Source organism: Engraulis encrasicolus, chromosome 6, assembly GCF_034702125.1.
Source record: "Engraulis encrasicolus isolate BLACKSEA-1 chromosome 6, IST_EnEncr_1.0, whole genome shotgun sequence".
In the NCBI taxonomy this organism is placed as follows: Eukaryota; Metazoa; Chordata; class Actinopteri; order Clupeiformes; family Engraulidae; genus Engraulis; species Engraulis encrasicolus.
In genome coordinates, this window is record NC_085862.1 from 1,126,618 (window position 1) to 1,141,617 (window position 15,000).

Below are 15,000 nucleotides of genomic sequence, written 5' to 3' on the forward strand. Positions count from 1 at the left end.
AAGACAATATGGTTACAGCCCTGGTGTAAAGACAATATGGTTACAGCCCCCCCCTCGTGTAAAGACAATATGGTTACAGCCCTGGTGTAAAGACAATATGGTTACAGCCCTGGTGTAAAGACAATATGGTTACAGCCCTGGTGTAAAGACAATATGGTTACAGCCCTCGTGTAAAGACAATATGGTTACAGCCCCCCCCCCCCCCCCCCCCCCCCCCCCCCCCACCCCCCCCCCCCCCCCCCCCCCCCCCCCCCCCCCCCCCCCCACCCCCCCCCCCCCCTGGTGTAAAGACTCACCTGGTGAAGCCGATGAAGTCCTCATGGTTGGTGTTTATATACGACAGCTGGATCTCAATCAGCAATAAAACCTGCAGAACAAGCACACACAGAGAACGGGATGACAGACTGTTTCATCACAACACACACACACATATTTCATCACAACACATGAGATGACACACACACACAGGACACACACACTTCATCACAACACACACACACACACACACACACACACACACACACACACACACACACACACACACACACACACACACACACACACACACACACACACACACACACACACACTTCATCACGACCCCTTACAGCGCAACACACACACAGGACAGGACTGGACACCAGGGATCAAGGCACTGTCTGGATAGGAGAGTGCTGATGCCAAGGGGCCCACAACTGCCAGGGCCCCCCCCTGATTGGACAAAAGTGGAAAAAAATGCAGAATTGTGACAAGATGTAATATTGAAAAGTTAATCTTTCGTTTCAAGTATAGTTGTGAATGTTATAAATACTCCTCTCCACAGTTGGCAACTTGGCAGCAGTGTTCATTTTGTCAGCTTTTTTCAATTTCATCTTGGTCTTAGTCTAAATGACAAAAATCAAAAAGGGTGCATTGACGAAAGATTTTAGTCATAGTCATGGAAGACGAAATTAACACTGCTTGGCAGGCATATCCTTAATTCCTAGCTTGTAATTATGACACCGTCTACGCCACTGCCCATTGTGTGGCAAAATTTCCCTTCCGGGGGGATGGGGGCCCAACAGCAACCTGTAGCCTAGGGGCCCCAGGCCACCTTAATCCGGCCCTGTGGGGGCCCCACAGCAACCTGTAGCCTTGGCGCCCCGACCATGTTAATCCGGCCCTGTGGGGGGCCTACAGCAACCTGTAGCCTTGGGGCCCCGAGCCATCTTAATCAGGGGGCCCCACAGCAACCTGTAGCCTAGGGGCCCCTGGCCACCTTAATCCATCCCTGTGGGGCCCCACAGCAACCTGTAGCCTAGGGACCCCAGGCCACCTTAATCCGGCCCTGTGGAACACAGTCTTCATTAGGGCTCCTTACAATCCCATGGAAATGTCAAACAGTTTATGTTTATTCCTAAATCAAGCTGTTAAGCGAGTTTAAACTATGAATGACGTGGGAAAGGAAATGAGTCTGGTCTTGACATCAATATGAAACTAAATCACAGACGTGATGACACAACAGCAACAGGAGAGACGCAGTGTGGAAATAACTCTTCATATGAGTCACCTGGAGGGGGATTTGAGGACTTGACTTCTCCAGATCAGGTCATACATCGTCTGTCATAATTGTTTATTATGCTGCTGAAACTGTTTTACTGTTTTGATTAACATTTTAGTTAGACAATGTACAACACATTGGTCAGTTTTACTGTTTTTAAATGGGCTTCATAAATAAAATGTACTTCCTACTTACTTGCTTACAAAAGGAGAGGCAGTGTGGAAATAACTAGTAGAATATGAGTCACCTGGAGGGGGACTTGAGGACTTGACTTCTGGATATCAGGACAGGTCACACATCGTCTGTCTAATAGTGGTGTCAACAAGGGCAGTCATGGGTGAGCGGTTAGGGCGTCAGACTTGCATCCCAGAGGTTGCCGGTTCAACTCCAGTCCCGACCCGCCAGGTTGGTGGGGGGAGTAATCAACCAGTGCTCTCCCCCATGACTGAGGTACCCTGAGCATGGTACCGTCCCACCGCACTGCTCCCCATGGGGCGCCACTGAGGGCTGCCCCCTTGCACGGGTGAGGCATAAATGCAATTTCGTTGTGTGCAGTGTGCAGTGTTCACTTGTGTGCTGTGGAGTGCTGTGTCACAATGACAATGGGAGATGGAGTTTCCCAATGAGCTTTCAATGATCAGTGATGCAATTGATGCAGTGATAGAATTGCAATGATAGAATTGAATCGGATCGGATCGGATCGGATCGCATAGAATCGAATCGAATCGAATCGCTACCTCCCGAATCGTGATCGAATCGGATCGTGAGGGCAGCGCCAATCCACACCACTACTGTCTAATATTGTGTCTGCTCTTTTGTCTGAAGGGTTTCGCCGGGTTTACTTTGCACTGTTTTCGCATAATAAATACTCACTCTCAGCCTCCGTTATCATTCAAAGCAGATAAACACGATTTCTTACCCTCCAAAGCAGATAAATAATGTCTCTTATCCTCCAAAGCAGATAAATAATGACTCTTATCCTTGTCTCTGTTGACTCAACGCAAAAAACTGCCCTGATTATTAAAGCGATGGCGATGTTTACTCTCGCCAACTTCAGGCCAAATCATCATGTGGACAGACACAGCAAGGTAAACACTATCCTGAGTTCACGTTACTGGATACAGGAGGGATACACAATCCTCTGGATACATGAGGGATACACAATCCTCTGGATACAGGAGGGATACACAATCCTCTGGATACAGGAGGGATACACAATCCTCTGGATACAGGAGGGATACACAATCCTCTGGATACAGGAGGGATACACAATCCTCTGGATACAGGAGGGATACACAATCCTCTGGAAACAGGAGGGATACACAATCCTCTGGATACAGGAGGGACACACAATCCTCTGGATACAGGAGGGACACACAATCCTGTGGATACAGGAGGGATACACAATCCTCTGGATACAGGAGGGATACACAATCCTCTGGATACAGGAGGGATACACAATCCTCTGGATACAGGAGGGATACACAATCCTCTGGATACAGGAGGGATACACAATCCTCTGGATACAGGAGGGATACACAATCCTCTGGATACAGGAGGGATACACAATCCTGTGGATACAGGAGGGATACACAATCCTCTGGATACAGGAGGGATACACAATCCTCTGGATACAGGAGGGATACACAATCCTCTGGATACAGGAGGGATACACAATCCTCTGGATACAGGAGGGATACACAATCCTCTGGATACAGGAGGGATACACAATCCTCTGGATACAAGAGGGATACACAATCCTCTGGATACAGGAGGGATACACAATCCTCTGGATACAGGAGGGATACACAATCCTCTGGATACAGGAGGGATACACAATCCTCTGGATACAGGAGGGACACACAATCCTCTGGACACAGGAGGGATACACAATCCTCTGGATACAGGAGGGATACACAATCCTCTGGATACAGGAGGGATACACAATCCTCTGGATACAGGAGGGATACACAATCCTCTGGATACAGGAGGGATACACAATCCTCTGGATACAGGAGGGATACACAATCCTCTGTGTGTGTGTGTGCGTGTCACTGTGGGTGTGAGAGAGTGTGTGTGTGTGTATTTGTGTGTATTTGTGTGTGTGTGTGTCAGTGTGTGTATGTGCGTGTGCGTGCCTGCGTGCGTGTGTGTGTGTGTGTGTGTGTGTGTGTGTGTGTGTGTGTGTGTGTGTGTGTGTGTGTGTGTGTGTGTGTGTGTGTGTGTGTGTGTGTGTGTGTGTGTGTGTGTGTGTCTGACCTGGTTCTTTGACTGTCTCTCTTGGTCCCGTATGTGGCTGCACACGATGCTCTCCGTCTCCTCCCGCAGCTTAGGATAGCTGGCCAACTACACACGCGCGCACACACACACACACACACACACACACACACACACACACACACACACACACACACACACACACACACACACACACACACACACACACACACACACACAATTGAGACTCTACAGTGCTGACCATGAATCTGTGCCAGTGTGACAGTGCGGTTTAACATCTGACCTAACATCTAACTTGTTGGTGCACTGCTGCCTATGTGAACGCTATAATAATAATAATAGTAATAATAATAATAATAATAATAATAATTGTATTTGTATAGCACTGTATCATACAAGGCATGCAACTCAAAGTGCTTAACAAATGGGTAAAAAAACATCATTGTTAGAGATGGATTTAAAAGGAGAGGTAGAGAGGAGAGGCAGAAATAGCAGGAAGGCAGAGGAAGAAGAGATAGATAGAGATTGTAGAGTCATAAGGTCCACGTAGGTTGGGACCGGGATTCTTAGAGGCGTATGCTACCTTGTTGGTGCACTGCTGCCTGTGTGAACTCTATACACTAACTTGTTGGTGCACTACGGCCTATGTGAGAACGCTACGCTAACTTGTTGGTGCACTGCGGCCTATGTGAGAACGCTACGCTAACTTGTTGGTGCACTGCGGCCTATGTGAGAACGCTACGCTAGCTTGTTGGTGCACTGCGGCCTGTGTGAACGCTATGCTACCTTGTTGGTGCACTGCGGCCTATGTGAGAACGCTACACTAACTTGTTGGTGCACTACGGCCTATGTGAGAACGCTACGTTACCTTGTTGGTGCACTGCTGCCTGTGTGAGAACGCTACGCTACCTTGCTGGTGCACTGCGGCCTGTGTGAACGCTATGCTACCTTGTTGGTGCACTGCGGCCTGTGTGAACGCTATGCTACCTTGTTGGTGCACTGCTGCCTGTGTGAATGCTATGCTACCTACCTTATTACATGTGTAAGTAAGGCGCTAGCTTGTTGGTGCACTGCTGCCTGTGTGAACGCTACGCTACCTTGTTGGTGCACTGCTGCCTGTGTGAGGGCTAGTGAGCACTATATTACATTATATTACACTACACTTCACTACACTATATTACCTTGCTGGTGCACTGTATGGATTAGATACCTTGTTGGTACACTGCTGCCTGGCTATATTACACTACACTACATTACCTTATTGGTGCACTGCTGCCTGGCTATATTACACTATACTACATTACCTTATTGGTGCACTGCTGCCTGGCTATATTACACTACACTACATTACCTTGCTGGTGCACTGCTGCCTGTCTACACTACACTACATTATGTTACATTATATTACACTACACTACACTACACTACATTATGTTACATTATATTACACTACACTACACTACACTACATTATGTTACATTATATTACACTACACTACACTACATTATGTTACATTATATTACACTACAGTACACTACACTACATTATGTTACATTATATTACACTACAGTACACTACACTACATTATGTTACATTATATTACACTACACTACACTACACTACATTATGTTACATTATATTACACTACACTACACTACACTACATTATGTTACATTATATTACACTACACTACACTACACTACATTATGTTACATTATATTACACTACACTACACTACACTACATTATGTTACATTATATTACACTACAGTACACTACACTACATTATGTTACATTATATTACACTACAGTACACTACACTACATTATGTTACATTATATTACACTACAGTACACTACACTACATTATGTTACATTATATTACACTACAGGGGTACAGGTCTTTTCGTCGAATGGATTCTTGAGAGGGGACCATTCGAACAAAACGTTGGACCATTAGTATAAGGCAGGGGATCTTTAGTCGAGGACGGTCCGTCTACCGCAAAAGCCTACGAAAGGTCCTTAAAATTGAACTAAAGATCCTTAGGTTTCAACTAAAGGTCCCTTCAGTCTGCCTATATTAGAAATGTAAATCAGCTTTTTTAATGCGGGTTTTCTTAGAATCAGCTTTTTAATGCTCATTTTAACGGTTTTGTCTATTTAAATATGTTCATTTTAACGGTTTTGTCTAGCCTATTTAAATAGGCCTAAATCAGCTGTTAATTTTTGTTTTTTGTTGATTTAAACATGTAAATATATAAATAAAATGTAGGCCTACTTACTCGTTTTTACTGGTATGTTGTTGTTGTTTTTACGATTACGTCGTTACATTTTTTGACAATTTAGCCTACGTTTACGCCCTTACATTTTTTGACAACAAAGTTCGGCATGAACCAGAACACTAGGCTTATATAACAGTGTTGAAAACATTACAGAACCCATGCACCTGTGTTAAGTCCATGGCTACAGTAAAGAGAGAGAGAAGTTAAATCGTTACATTAACACTGCATAGGAGCTCTCTCTCTCTCTCTCTCTCTCTCTCTCTCTCTCTCTCTCTCTCTCTCTCTCTCTATCACTCTCTCGCTCTCTCTGCCCGGCGAGGCAATGTTCTTGGGCGGTAACTTTTTAGATGCGAAGCACCAGCAACAAGAGAATGCTGTCTGCCGACACTTTGATGTTTCTGATTCTGAATGACAACAAAGTTCGCGCATGAGCCAGAGCACTATGCATATAACAGTGTTGAAAACATTACAGAACCCATGCACCTGTGTTAAGTCCATGGCTACAGTAAAGAGAGAGAGAGAGAAGTTAAATCGTTACATTAACACTGCATAGGACCGCTCTCTCTCTCTCTCTCTCTCTCTCTCTCTCTCTCTCTCTCTCTGCCCGGCGAGGCAATGTTCTTGGGCTATAGTTTTATTAATTGAATAAGCTGGTAGCTGCCTATTTTGTTTCTTTCCTGTCTTTTATTGTTGGAAATCGTCCATCGATCCAGTCAGGCTGCCTATTTTATATCCTATTATTCCCGTGTGTCCTAGGCCTATTTCTTTTGTTCGAAGTCTAAATATGTGGTAAAACTGATTTACCCGCGATTCATATAGGCCTAATAATGGCACAAACTGAATGACAATCAATAGTTCGCGCATGAGGCAGAAAAAATAACAGTGTCGGAAAACATTATAGAACCCCTGCACCCGTGTTAAGTCCATGGCTACAGTAAAACAAAAACAAAAACACTAAGAGCGAGAGAGAGAAGTGAAATCGCTATATTAACACTGCATAGGAGCGCGTTCTCTCTCTCTCTCTCTCTCTCTCTCTCTCTCTCTAGTAATGTATCTAGTATCTAGTAATCTAGTATGTAAATCAACTGTTTTTTTTTTTGCTGTTTTCAGATGTGCTTCATAAATAAAATGTACTTAGGCCTACTCATTTTAACTGGTATGTTGTCGGTTTTTTACGTTTATGCCGTTACATTTTTTGACAATTATCTAGGTTACTTTCTACTCCTTACATTTCTGGAACAATATTTGAGAAGCTTTTTTTCACTTTTACGCCGTTACTTTACTCCGTTACATTTTTTGACAAATATCTGTAGGCCTATGTTACTTTCTACTCCTTACATTTCTGGAACAGTATTTGAGTATCCCCAGCTGCGGGCAGAGAGGCGGGACCAAGCACAGCCTTGTCGCTTTGAATCAGGGCAGCGTGCGTCTACTGAGCACATTTGGTTGTCATGCAGCGAGTTTTCTGACTTTCCGGTAACTTTTTAGATGAACGCTTCTAGCTACCGTCTTCTGTAGGTCTGGAATATACCTACGTGTGGAGTAGGCCTAGAGGTGCGCGGTGGATGTATTATTTCATCCGCAACCGCTTCTTAGAATTTCTAATCCACCTGCTATCCACCCGCCCTAATGTTTTTTCTCCAATTTCCAAAACCGAATCCACCCGCCATCCGCCTATTAGTTTTTAGTATTTAAGATGCCTGAGGCACATAGTCGATCGTCTTTTTCAAGCAGTGCAGGTAATTTACATCTTGCCAGCCTATGTTTTAAAAAAAATCTCTAACTTACAGCGATTCCCAAGTTGTCTCCACCCATCGCACAACGTGAAAGTTGAAACGTGCGGATGCTTTAATGCAGCCTACATTTTAGCAATTTAAATACCTCCAGTCCAAGCAGCACAATCGAAACTATTGGCTATCTAGCTTACAATTTTGGCTGGTATCCAATAAGACGAGTCAAGTGACAGTAGAGTTTTGCAAAGAGTGCAGAGAATTACGTCGCGCGTGTGTGTGTGAGCGAGAGAGGGAGAGAGAGGGAGCGATTCCAAACTTGTCTCCATCCATCGCACAACGTGAAAGCTAACGTGTATGCTTTAATGCAGCCTAAATTGTACCAGTTTTGCCTCCTCTCCAAGCACCTTTTTAAGTGGTGGCAACCATGCATGTTTTCTGTGGAAAACATCAGGTCCTCATGGCGACGCCAGGTTTGCTGAAAACGGCGACAAACACATTCAGAATACACATTTCTTAATGGGAAGTTGTTGAGAACAAAGTGTTCGCTAATGGGCATTAAGTCTTGTCATGCAAATGACCTGCCGTGTTCAGTGGATCCCCCTTCCCGCATAGACAAGGCAACCCTTTCAACAGGGCCACGCAGAGTGGACAGTGGAATGCTGCTTGAAATAAGTCGATAATGAATAAAATATTACCGCAACGTCTACAAGAAAAGTAATGGCTATTATTGCCGTTGCGCGTAAAGATGAGGAAGGGATGGATAGATGGATGAATGCTGTCCTATGGAAGGGGCCGTCAAACAGTCTACATGACATCTTCATTAAAGTCGTTAAATAAGTATCCATAGCCTACTGTGTTTGACGGCCCCATATTCTTGCAAATATTTACGCGCAACGGTCATAATGGCGTCTCGCACTACACATGCTCGGATGATGCCAGAGGCGAATAGCAAACAGCCAAATTAAGGCATATTCGACATAGACTACCACGACAAGTTACCGTTTGGGTCGCAGTTGGATGTTTATTCAGTAGAATTATGTGCGTAATATCAGCTCCATCCACCAAATGCAGCACAATCCCCGTTACTTTCACGTGAGGTTCAAATGGACATTACTCGACAAAAATGCAGCTTTTATGCCCAGCTTTTATTGAATACAGCGCAGGTTTTGAAGTTCACCAAACGAGCATCAACTTTGTGCAAGTCATTAAAACTCTTTTTTTTTACCAGCACTGACCTGTACACTGTTTCATTTATTAACTAATTGCACTTTCTGCCTTCTCGTTTCACATGTGATAAATATGCTTTATCCAATTAGCCATGGATGCAGGATCATTCACTGGACTGGACACTATTGTAAGAGGTGAAATTTAGACCACGATTCAGGAACGACAGACAACGGGAGTAAAGGTTATGGTAGTTTTATTTTTACAATTTCATAAAATACAATTAGGAGGGAAAACCACCACAATATCCATGCAACCAGCAGCGTCTGTAAACTGCTATCGTCTTTGAATAAATGAATAAATAATCACAATCTGGAGACACTCGGACGATAGTAGCCTACAAAAGTTAAGTTAAGTTAAGTTACACACTCAGCCACTGCTGCCGGACGTTGGCCCGTCAATTACTTAATCAACTATAACACGCGCAATAGCCTACCCAAATGCAACTTACACACAGTTCCCAAAGCGACCGGCCGCGCGCAATGGATACCTACAGCAGCCCTGCCCCACCCCAGCGTGTAGCGCACAAGTCTACACTATTGTCCGAATGTTGTTATTTCAAGAAAGCAAACTGTCACTGTCCGCCGGCCGCTGTCGTGACATATTTTATTAACACTAGTATGTGAGTAACAAGTGAGGAGTTCCAAGAGCAGTATGAAAAGGAAGAAAAGGAAGATGATGGGCTGACCGAAACGTTTGTCCCCTGTCTGTCGGTTTTATTTACTTTTTTCGGCTTTGTTTAATACAGTTTTTGATTCTGCATTCAGCTCCAGTGTGCTACTCCTTTCTTTCTTTTTAAATTATGAGCGTTCCACGAACTATCTTTCTTTGCGCACGCTATAAAATGGCAATAAACATGTTACTATAAACTACTGGTTTACTATGTATGCTTTCTAATGTTGGTAAAGGCGGCATAAGCGGGATAATGTATTGTCCACCACACGTGACTACGGAAAATATATTTCCTTCGAAGCGGAATAACAGCACTCCGCCTTCGGCATTGGGGGTGTTATTCGCCCCGTAGGAAAATATTTGTAGTCTAGGTGTAGTCTACTTTTTTGAAGTGGGTATACTGTATATTCTCGCATTTTTTGAAGTGGGTATACTGTAGGGGCCTATATATTTATGCCATTCTAAATAATGGATCAATCAATTTTAAATTGGTATAGGCCTACTGAATCCCCTAAAATTTAGAAGTGGGTATACTCCGTATACCTGCGTTCTACCACTGCGTGTGGACAATACATTATCCCTTACCTTTAAAGCTGTTGTAGGCCTACATTTAAAAAAAAAATCGTCGATATTGTAGCGGTGCAACCGACTTTAGTTTTAAGTTATGAGATGGGCGCCAGTCAGGCAGCAATAAGACTGCCGTTACCTTTCCAAAAATGAATACAAATCAGTGACCAACACATTAGAAATAACTCAGATCATCACAACGAATATCTTGTCTTATTTTTAGTAGTGCACTTTTGCAAAACCCTTGTTTGCAGACTTGTGCGCTTGTTCTCAATTTGGAACAGCTCACATCACTATTTCATACTGTATTTATGATTTAAAAAAAAGAGCTTGCATTGACACGCTGTTTTCATTTCGCATTTCTTTCAAGTTCATTTGGCATGCTTTATGGAATTAAGCATGGTGGACCATTCATAAGACTTCATTCTAAGATATCTGTTTTTATAACGAATATAGGCCTAGATGCGTACAGTAGAACAAATAACGTAACAGTGATGCGTTAATCCAGGACCAGTTTGACAATTGGACAATTGTAAATGGCAGCTTTTGATTCTGCATTCAGCTCCAGTGTGCGACTCCTTTCTTTCTTTTTATATCTTTTTACATCTTTCTTTTCTATCTTTCTTTGCGCACGCTACAAAATGGCAATAAACCTGTTACTATAAACTACTGGTTAACTGTGTATTCTATGCTTTCTAATGTTGGTAAAGGCGGGATAAGCGGGATAATGTATTGTCCACATGACTACGGAAATATATTTCCTTCGGAGCGGAATAACAGCTCTCTGCCTTCGGCATCGGGGGTCTTATTCGTCCCGTATAGGCAATATTTTCTTATAGTCATGTGGGACAATACATTATCCCTTACCTTTAAATTACTGTTGTAAGCCTACATTTTAAAACATTTCGTCGGTATTGTAGCGGCGGTGCAACCGACTGTTTTAAGTTATGACATGGGCGCCAGCTAGGCAACAATAAGACTGCCTTTACCTTTCCAAAAATGAATACAAATCAGTAACCAACACATTAGAAATAACTCAGATATATATATAGACAGATGTAGTGCACAGGGGGTAACGCTGCTATCTCACTCCGGAGGAGGCAGAGGCAGTCCGCTACGATATAGTATATTTATAAAATAGGCTATGAAATGGCCTAATGATAAAAAACTGAACTAAAATGAAAAATTAATTTTTAAAAAATAGAGACGCACGCACGCACTTTCTACACGGTTCGATTTTTGTTTTCATTGCATTGTGGTGGTAGGCACACAAGTTTGATAAAATATAAAAATAATAGGCTAATAAAATAGGCAGACTAAACTAAACATCTGCCCAGTTAAACGAAAGGTCTGCATGGGTTGAACGTAACGTCCTTAGGTCTTCGACGAAAAATCCTCAGGTACTGCACGAAACGCCCCATGCCTTCTACTAATGGTCCAACGTTTTGTTCGAATGGTCCCCTCTCAACAATTCATTACACGAATCGTCTCGAATTCCACTAGCACTACACTACACTACATTATGTTACATTATATTACACTACACTTCACTACACTATATTACCTTGCTGGTGCACTGTATGGATTAGATACCTTATTGGTGCACTGCTGCCTGGCTATATTACACTACACTACATTACCTTATTGGTGCACTGCTGCCTGGCTATATTACACTATACTACATTACCTTGCTGGTGCACTGCTGCCTGGCTATATAACACTATACTACATTACCTTGCTGGTGCACTGCTGCCTGGCTATATTACACTATACTACATTACCTTATTGGTGCACTGCTGCCTGGCTATATTACACTACACTACATTATGTTACCTTGTTGGTGCACTGCTGCCTGGCTATATTACACTTCACTACACTACATTACCTTATTGGTGCACTGCTGCCTATCTATATCTACACTACACTACATTATGTTACCTTGTTGGTGCACTGTATGGATTAGATACCTTGTTGGTGCACTGCTGCCTGGCTATATTACACTACACTACACTACACTACATTATGTTACCTTGTTGGTGCACTGCTGCACGGTGCTGATGAGTTCCTCCGTCACCATGTCGACACACTTGAGGCACGGCCCTCTCAGCTGGATAATCTGACGCTTCACCATCGTCTCAAACGCCAAGTCAGGAGTGAAGAGGCCTGTCCTGGAGGAGGAGGAGAGAAGAGAGGAGAGGAGGAGAGAAGGAGAGAGGAGTAAACGCCAAGTCAGGAGTAAACAGGCCTGTCCTGGAGGAGGAGGAGAGAAGAGAGGAGAGGAGGAGAGAAGGAGAGAGGAGTAAACGCCAAGTCAGGAGTAAACAGGCCTGTCCTAAAGGAGGAGGAGGAGAGAAGAGGAGAGGAGAGGAGATGAGGAGAGAGGAGATGAGGAGAGAGGAGATGAGGAGAGGAGAGGAGAGGAGAGAGGAGGTCAGGAGAGAGGAGGAGAGAGGAGAGTAAACTTCAAGTCAGGAGTAAAGAGGCCTGTCCTAGAGGAGGAGGAGAGAAGAGAGGAGAGGAGGATAGAAGGAGAGAGGAGTAAACGCCAAGTCAGGAGTAAACAGGCCTGTCCTACAGGAGGAGGAGGAGAGAAGAGGAGAGGAGAGGAGAGGAGGAGAGAGGAGATGAGGAGAGATGAGATGAGGAGAGGAGAGGAGAGGAGAGAGGAGGTCAGGAGAGAGGAGGAGAGAGGAGAGTAAACTTCAAGTCAGGAGTAAAGAGGCCTGTCCTAGAGGAGGAGGAGAGAGGAGAGAGGAGAGGAGGAGATGAGGAGAGGAGAGGAGGAGAGGAGAGGAGAGGAGAGGAGGAGAGTAAACGGCAAGTCCAGAGTGAAGAGGCCTGTCCTGGAGGAGGAGGAGAGGAGAGGAGAGAAGGAGTAAACAGGCCTGTCCTACAGGAGAGAGGAGGAGAGAGGAGAGATGAGTAAACAGACCTATCCTGGAGGAGGAGGAGAGGAGAGAGAGGAGAGGAGAGGACAGGAGTGGAGGGGAGAGGAGAGGAGGGGAGAGGAGAGGAGAGGAGAGGGGAGGAGAGGAGAGGAGAGGAGAGAAGAGGAATGGGAGAGGAGAGGAGAGGAGTGGAGGGGAGAGGAGAGGAGGGGAGAGGAGGGGAGAGAGAGAGAGAGAGGAGAGGAGAGGAGAGGAGGAGAAGAGGAGAGAGGAGAGGAGAGGAGAGAGAGGAGAGGAGAGGAGAGGAGAGGAGAGGGGAGGGGAGGAGAGTAAACGGGGAGAGAGGAGAGAGGAGTAAACGCCAAGTCAGGAGTAAACAGACCTGTCCTGGAGGAGAGAGGAGAGGAGAGAGGAGGTCAGGAGACGAGGAGAAGAGGAGAGAGGAGAGAGCATTGGTGCTGATGAGAAAAGGTGGCCCTCCTCATCATGAGAGTTGCCCATCCCTGATGTAGCTTGTATGTGGCCCCAGAATTGAACATGTAGCATGTTACGTACCTGATGCCGTGGATGATCTTGATGGCGTAGATGATGTTACGTTACGTACCTGATGCCGTGGATGTTCTTGATGGTGTAGATGATGTTATGTTACGTACCTGATGCCGTGGATGTTCTTGATGGCGTAGGTGATGTTATGTTACGTACCTGATGCCGTGGATGTTCTTGATGGCGTAGATGATGTTACGTTACGTACCTGACGCCGTGGGTGTTCTTGATGGCGTAGGTGATGTGATGTTACGTACCTGATGCCGTGGATGTTCTTGATGGCGTAGGTTATGTTACATACCTGATGCCGTGGATGTTCTTGATGGCGTAGGTGATGTTACGTACCTGATGCCGTGGATGTTCTTGATGGCGTAGGTGATCTCTTTCCGCAGCTCCAGCTCATCCAGCTCCATCTGGACACACAACAGCAGGTGACAGGGGAGTTAAAGAGGAGACGAGACATTACGTAAGGGTTAACATTTGGCGAGAAGGTCGCTACCGTGGAATAGCAGCACGACAGAGAGAATCTTTAGACCCCGACGCGGAGCGGAGTTCTCTCTGAAGTGCTGCTATTCCACAAAGCGACCGACTCGCCGAAAGTTAACCCGCTTATTATATGGATATACCTAAATGATTCACACATGGCGGGGACATTTCTTTAGGCCTATTTAATGTTAAGATTGTTGCTGCGCAAAACAAAACAGTGCCGTTGTGGAACACCGCTAGGCAACAGCTAGGTAGCCAGGACAACAGGTGTTGTCTATCACAGCTGCTGATTAGAGTCTTGTTGAAAAGTCGCTTTAGCAGTGAAAAGTCTTGTTGCCATTGACAGCGGTCTGTTATAGACCAACCCGTCCGTTATCGAAAAATAACAGACGTGCAAACGTTTGGGGAGCCCCGTTGAAATGAATGGAGCATTCGACCGATGACGCCACACCATATAATAAATTACATTACATTACATTACATTTAGCTGACGCTTTAATTTATTCCAAGAGACTTAAAGTTATTATTTTCCAGGGTATTGGTTACAGTCCCTGGAGCAATGTGGGGTTAGGTGCCTTGCTCAAGGGCACTTCAGCCATGGATTGAGATGTAGGGAGAGGTCAGGAGGTATTCGAACCTGCAACCCCCAGATTGAAAGACCAATTCTCTAACCACTAGGCCAGTGGTTCCCAACCTATGAGTCGGGACCCACCTTATGGGTCGCCAAAGATCCACAGGGGGTCGCGGAGCCCTCTTGATTTTAAGTGGTTTCATTTTAAATATATATAGCCCATGTTGAATAAAAGACAAAGCATTTAACTAATAAATG

The 15,000-nt window shown here is 44.7% G+C and overlaps 1 protein-coding gene across 5 annotated transcripts in view; it reads right to left on the bottom strand.

The window, feature by feature from the left end:
* Nucleotides 1-15,000, bottom strand: part of LOC134450592 (dynamin-1-like) — a 117,744-nt gene that overhangs the window by 51,724 nt on the left and 51,020 nt on the right. For all 5 annotated transcript variants that reach the window (XM_063200439.1, XM_063200440.1, XM_063200438.1 and 2 more), the window contains exons 10-13: nucleotides 14,031-14,098; nucleotides 12,284-12,422; nucleotides 3,800-3,886; nucleotides 297-367 (exon numbers count right to left, since the gene is read on the bottom strand). In XM_063200439.1, coding sequence (XP_063056509.1) covers nucleotides 297-367; nucleotides 3,800-3,886; nucleotides 12,284-12,422; nucleotides 14,031-14,098 — 365 coding nt within the window. The remainder of the gene's footprint in view (nucleotides 1-296; nucleotides 368-3,799; nucleotides 3,887-12,283; nucleotides 12,423-14,030; nucleotides 14,099-15,000) is intronic.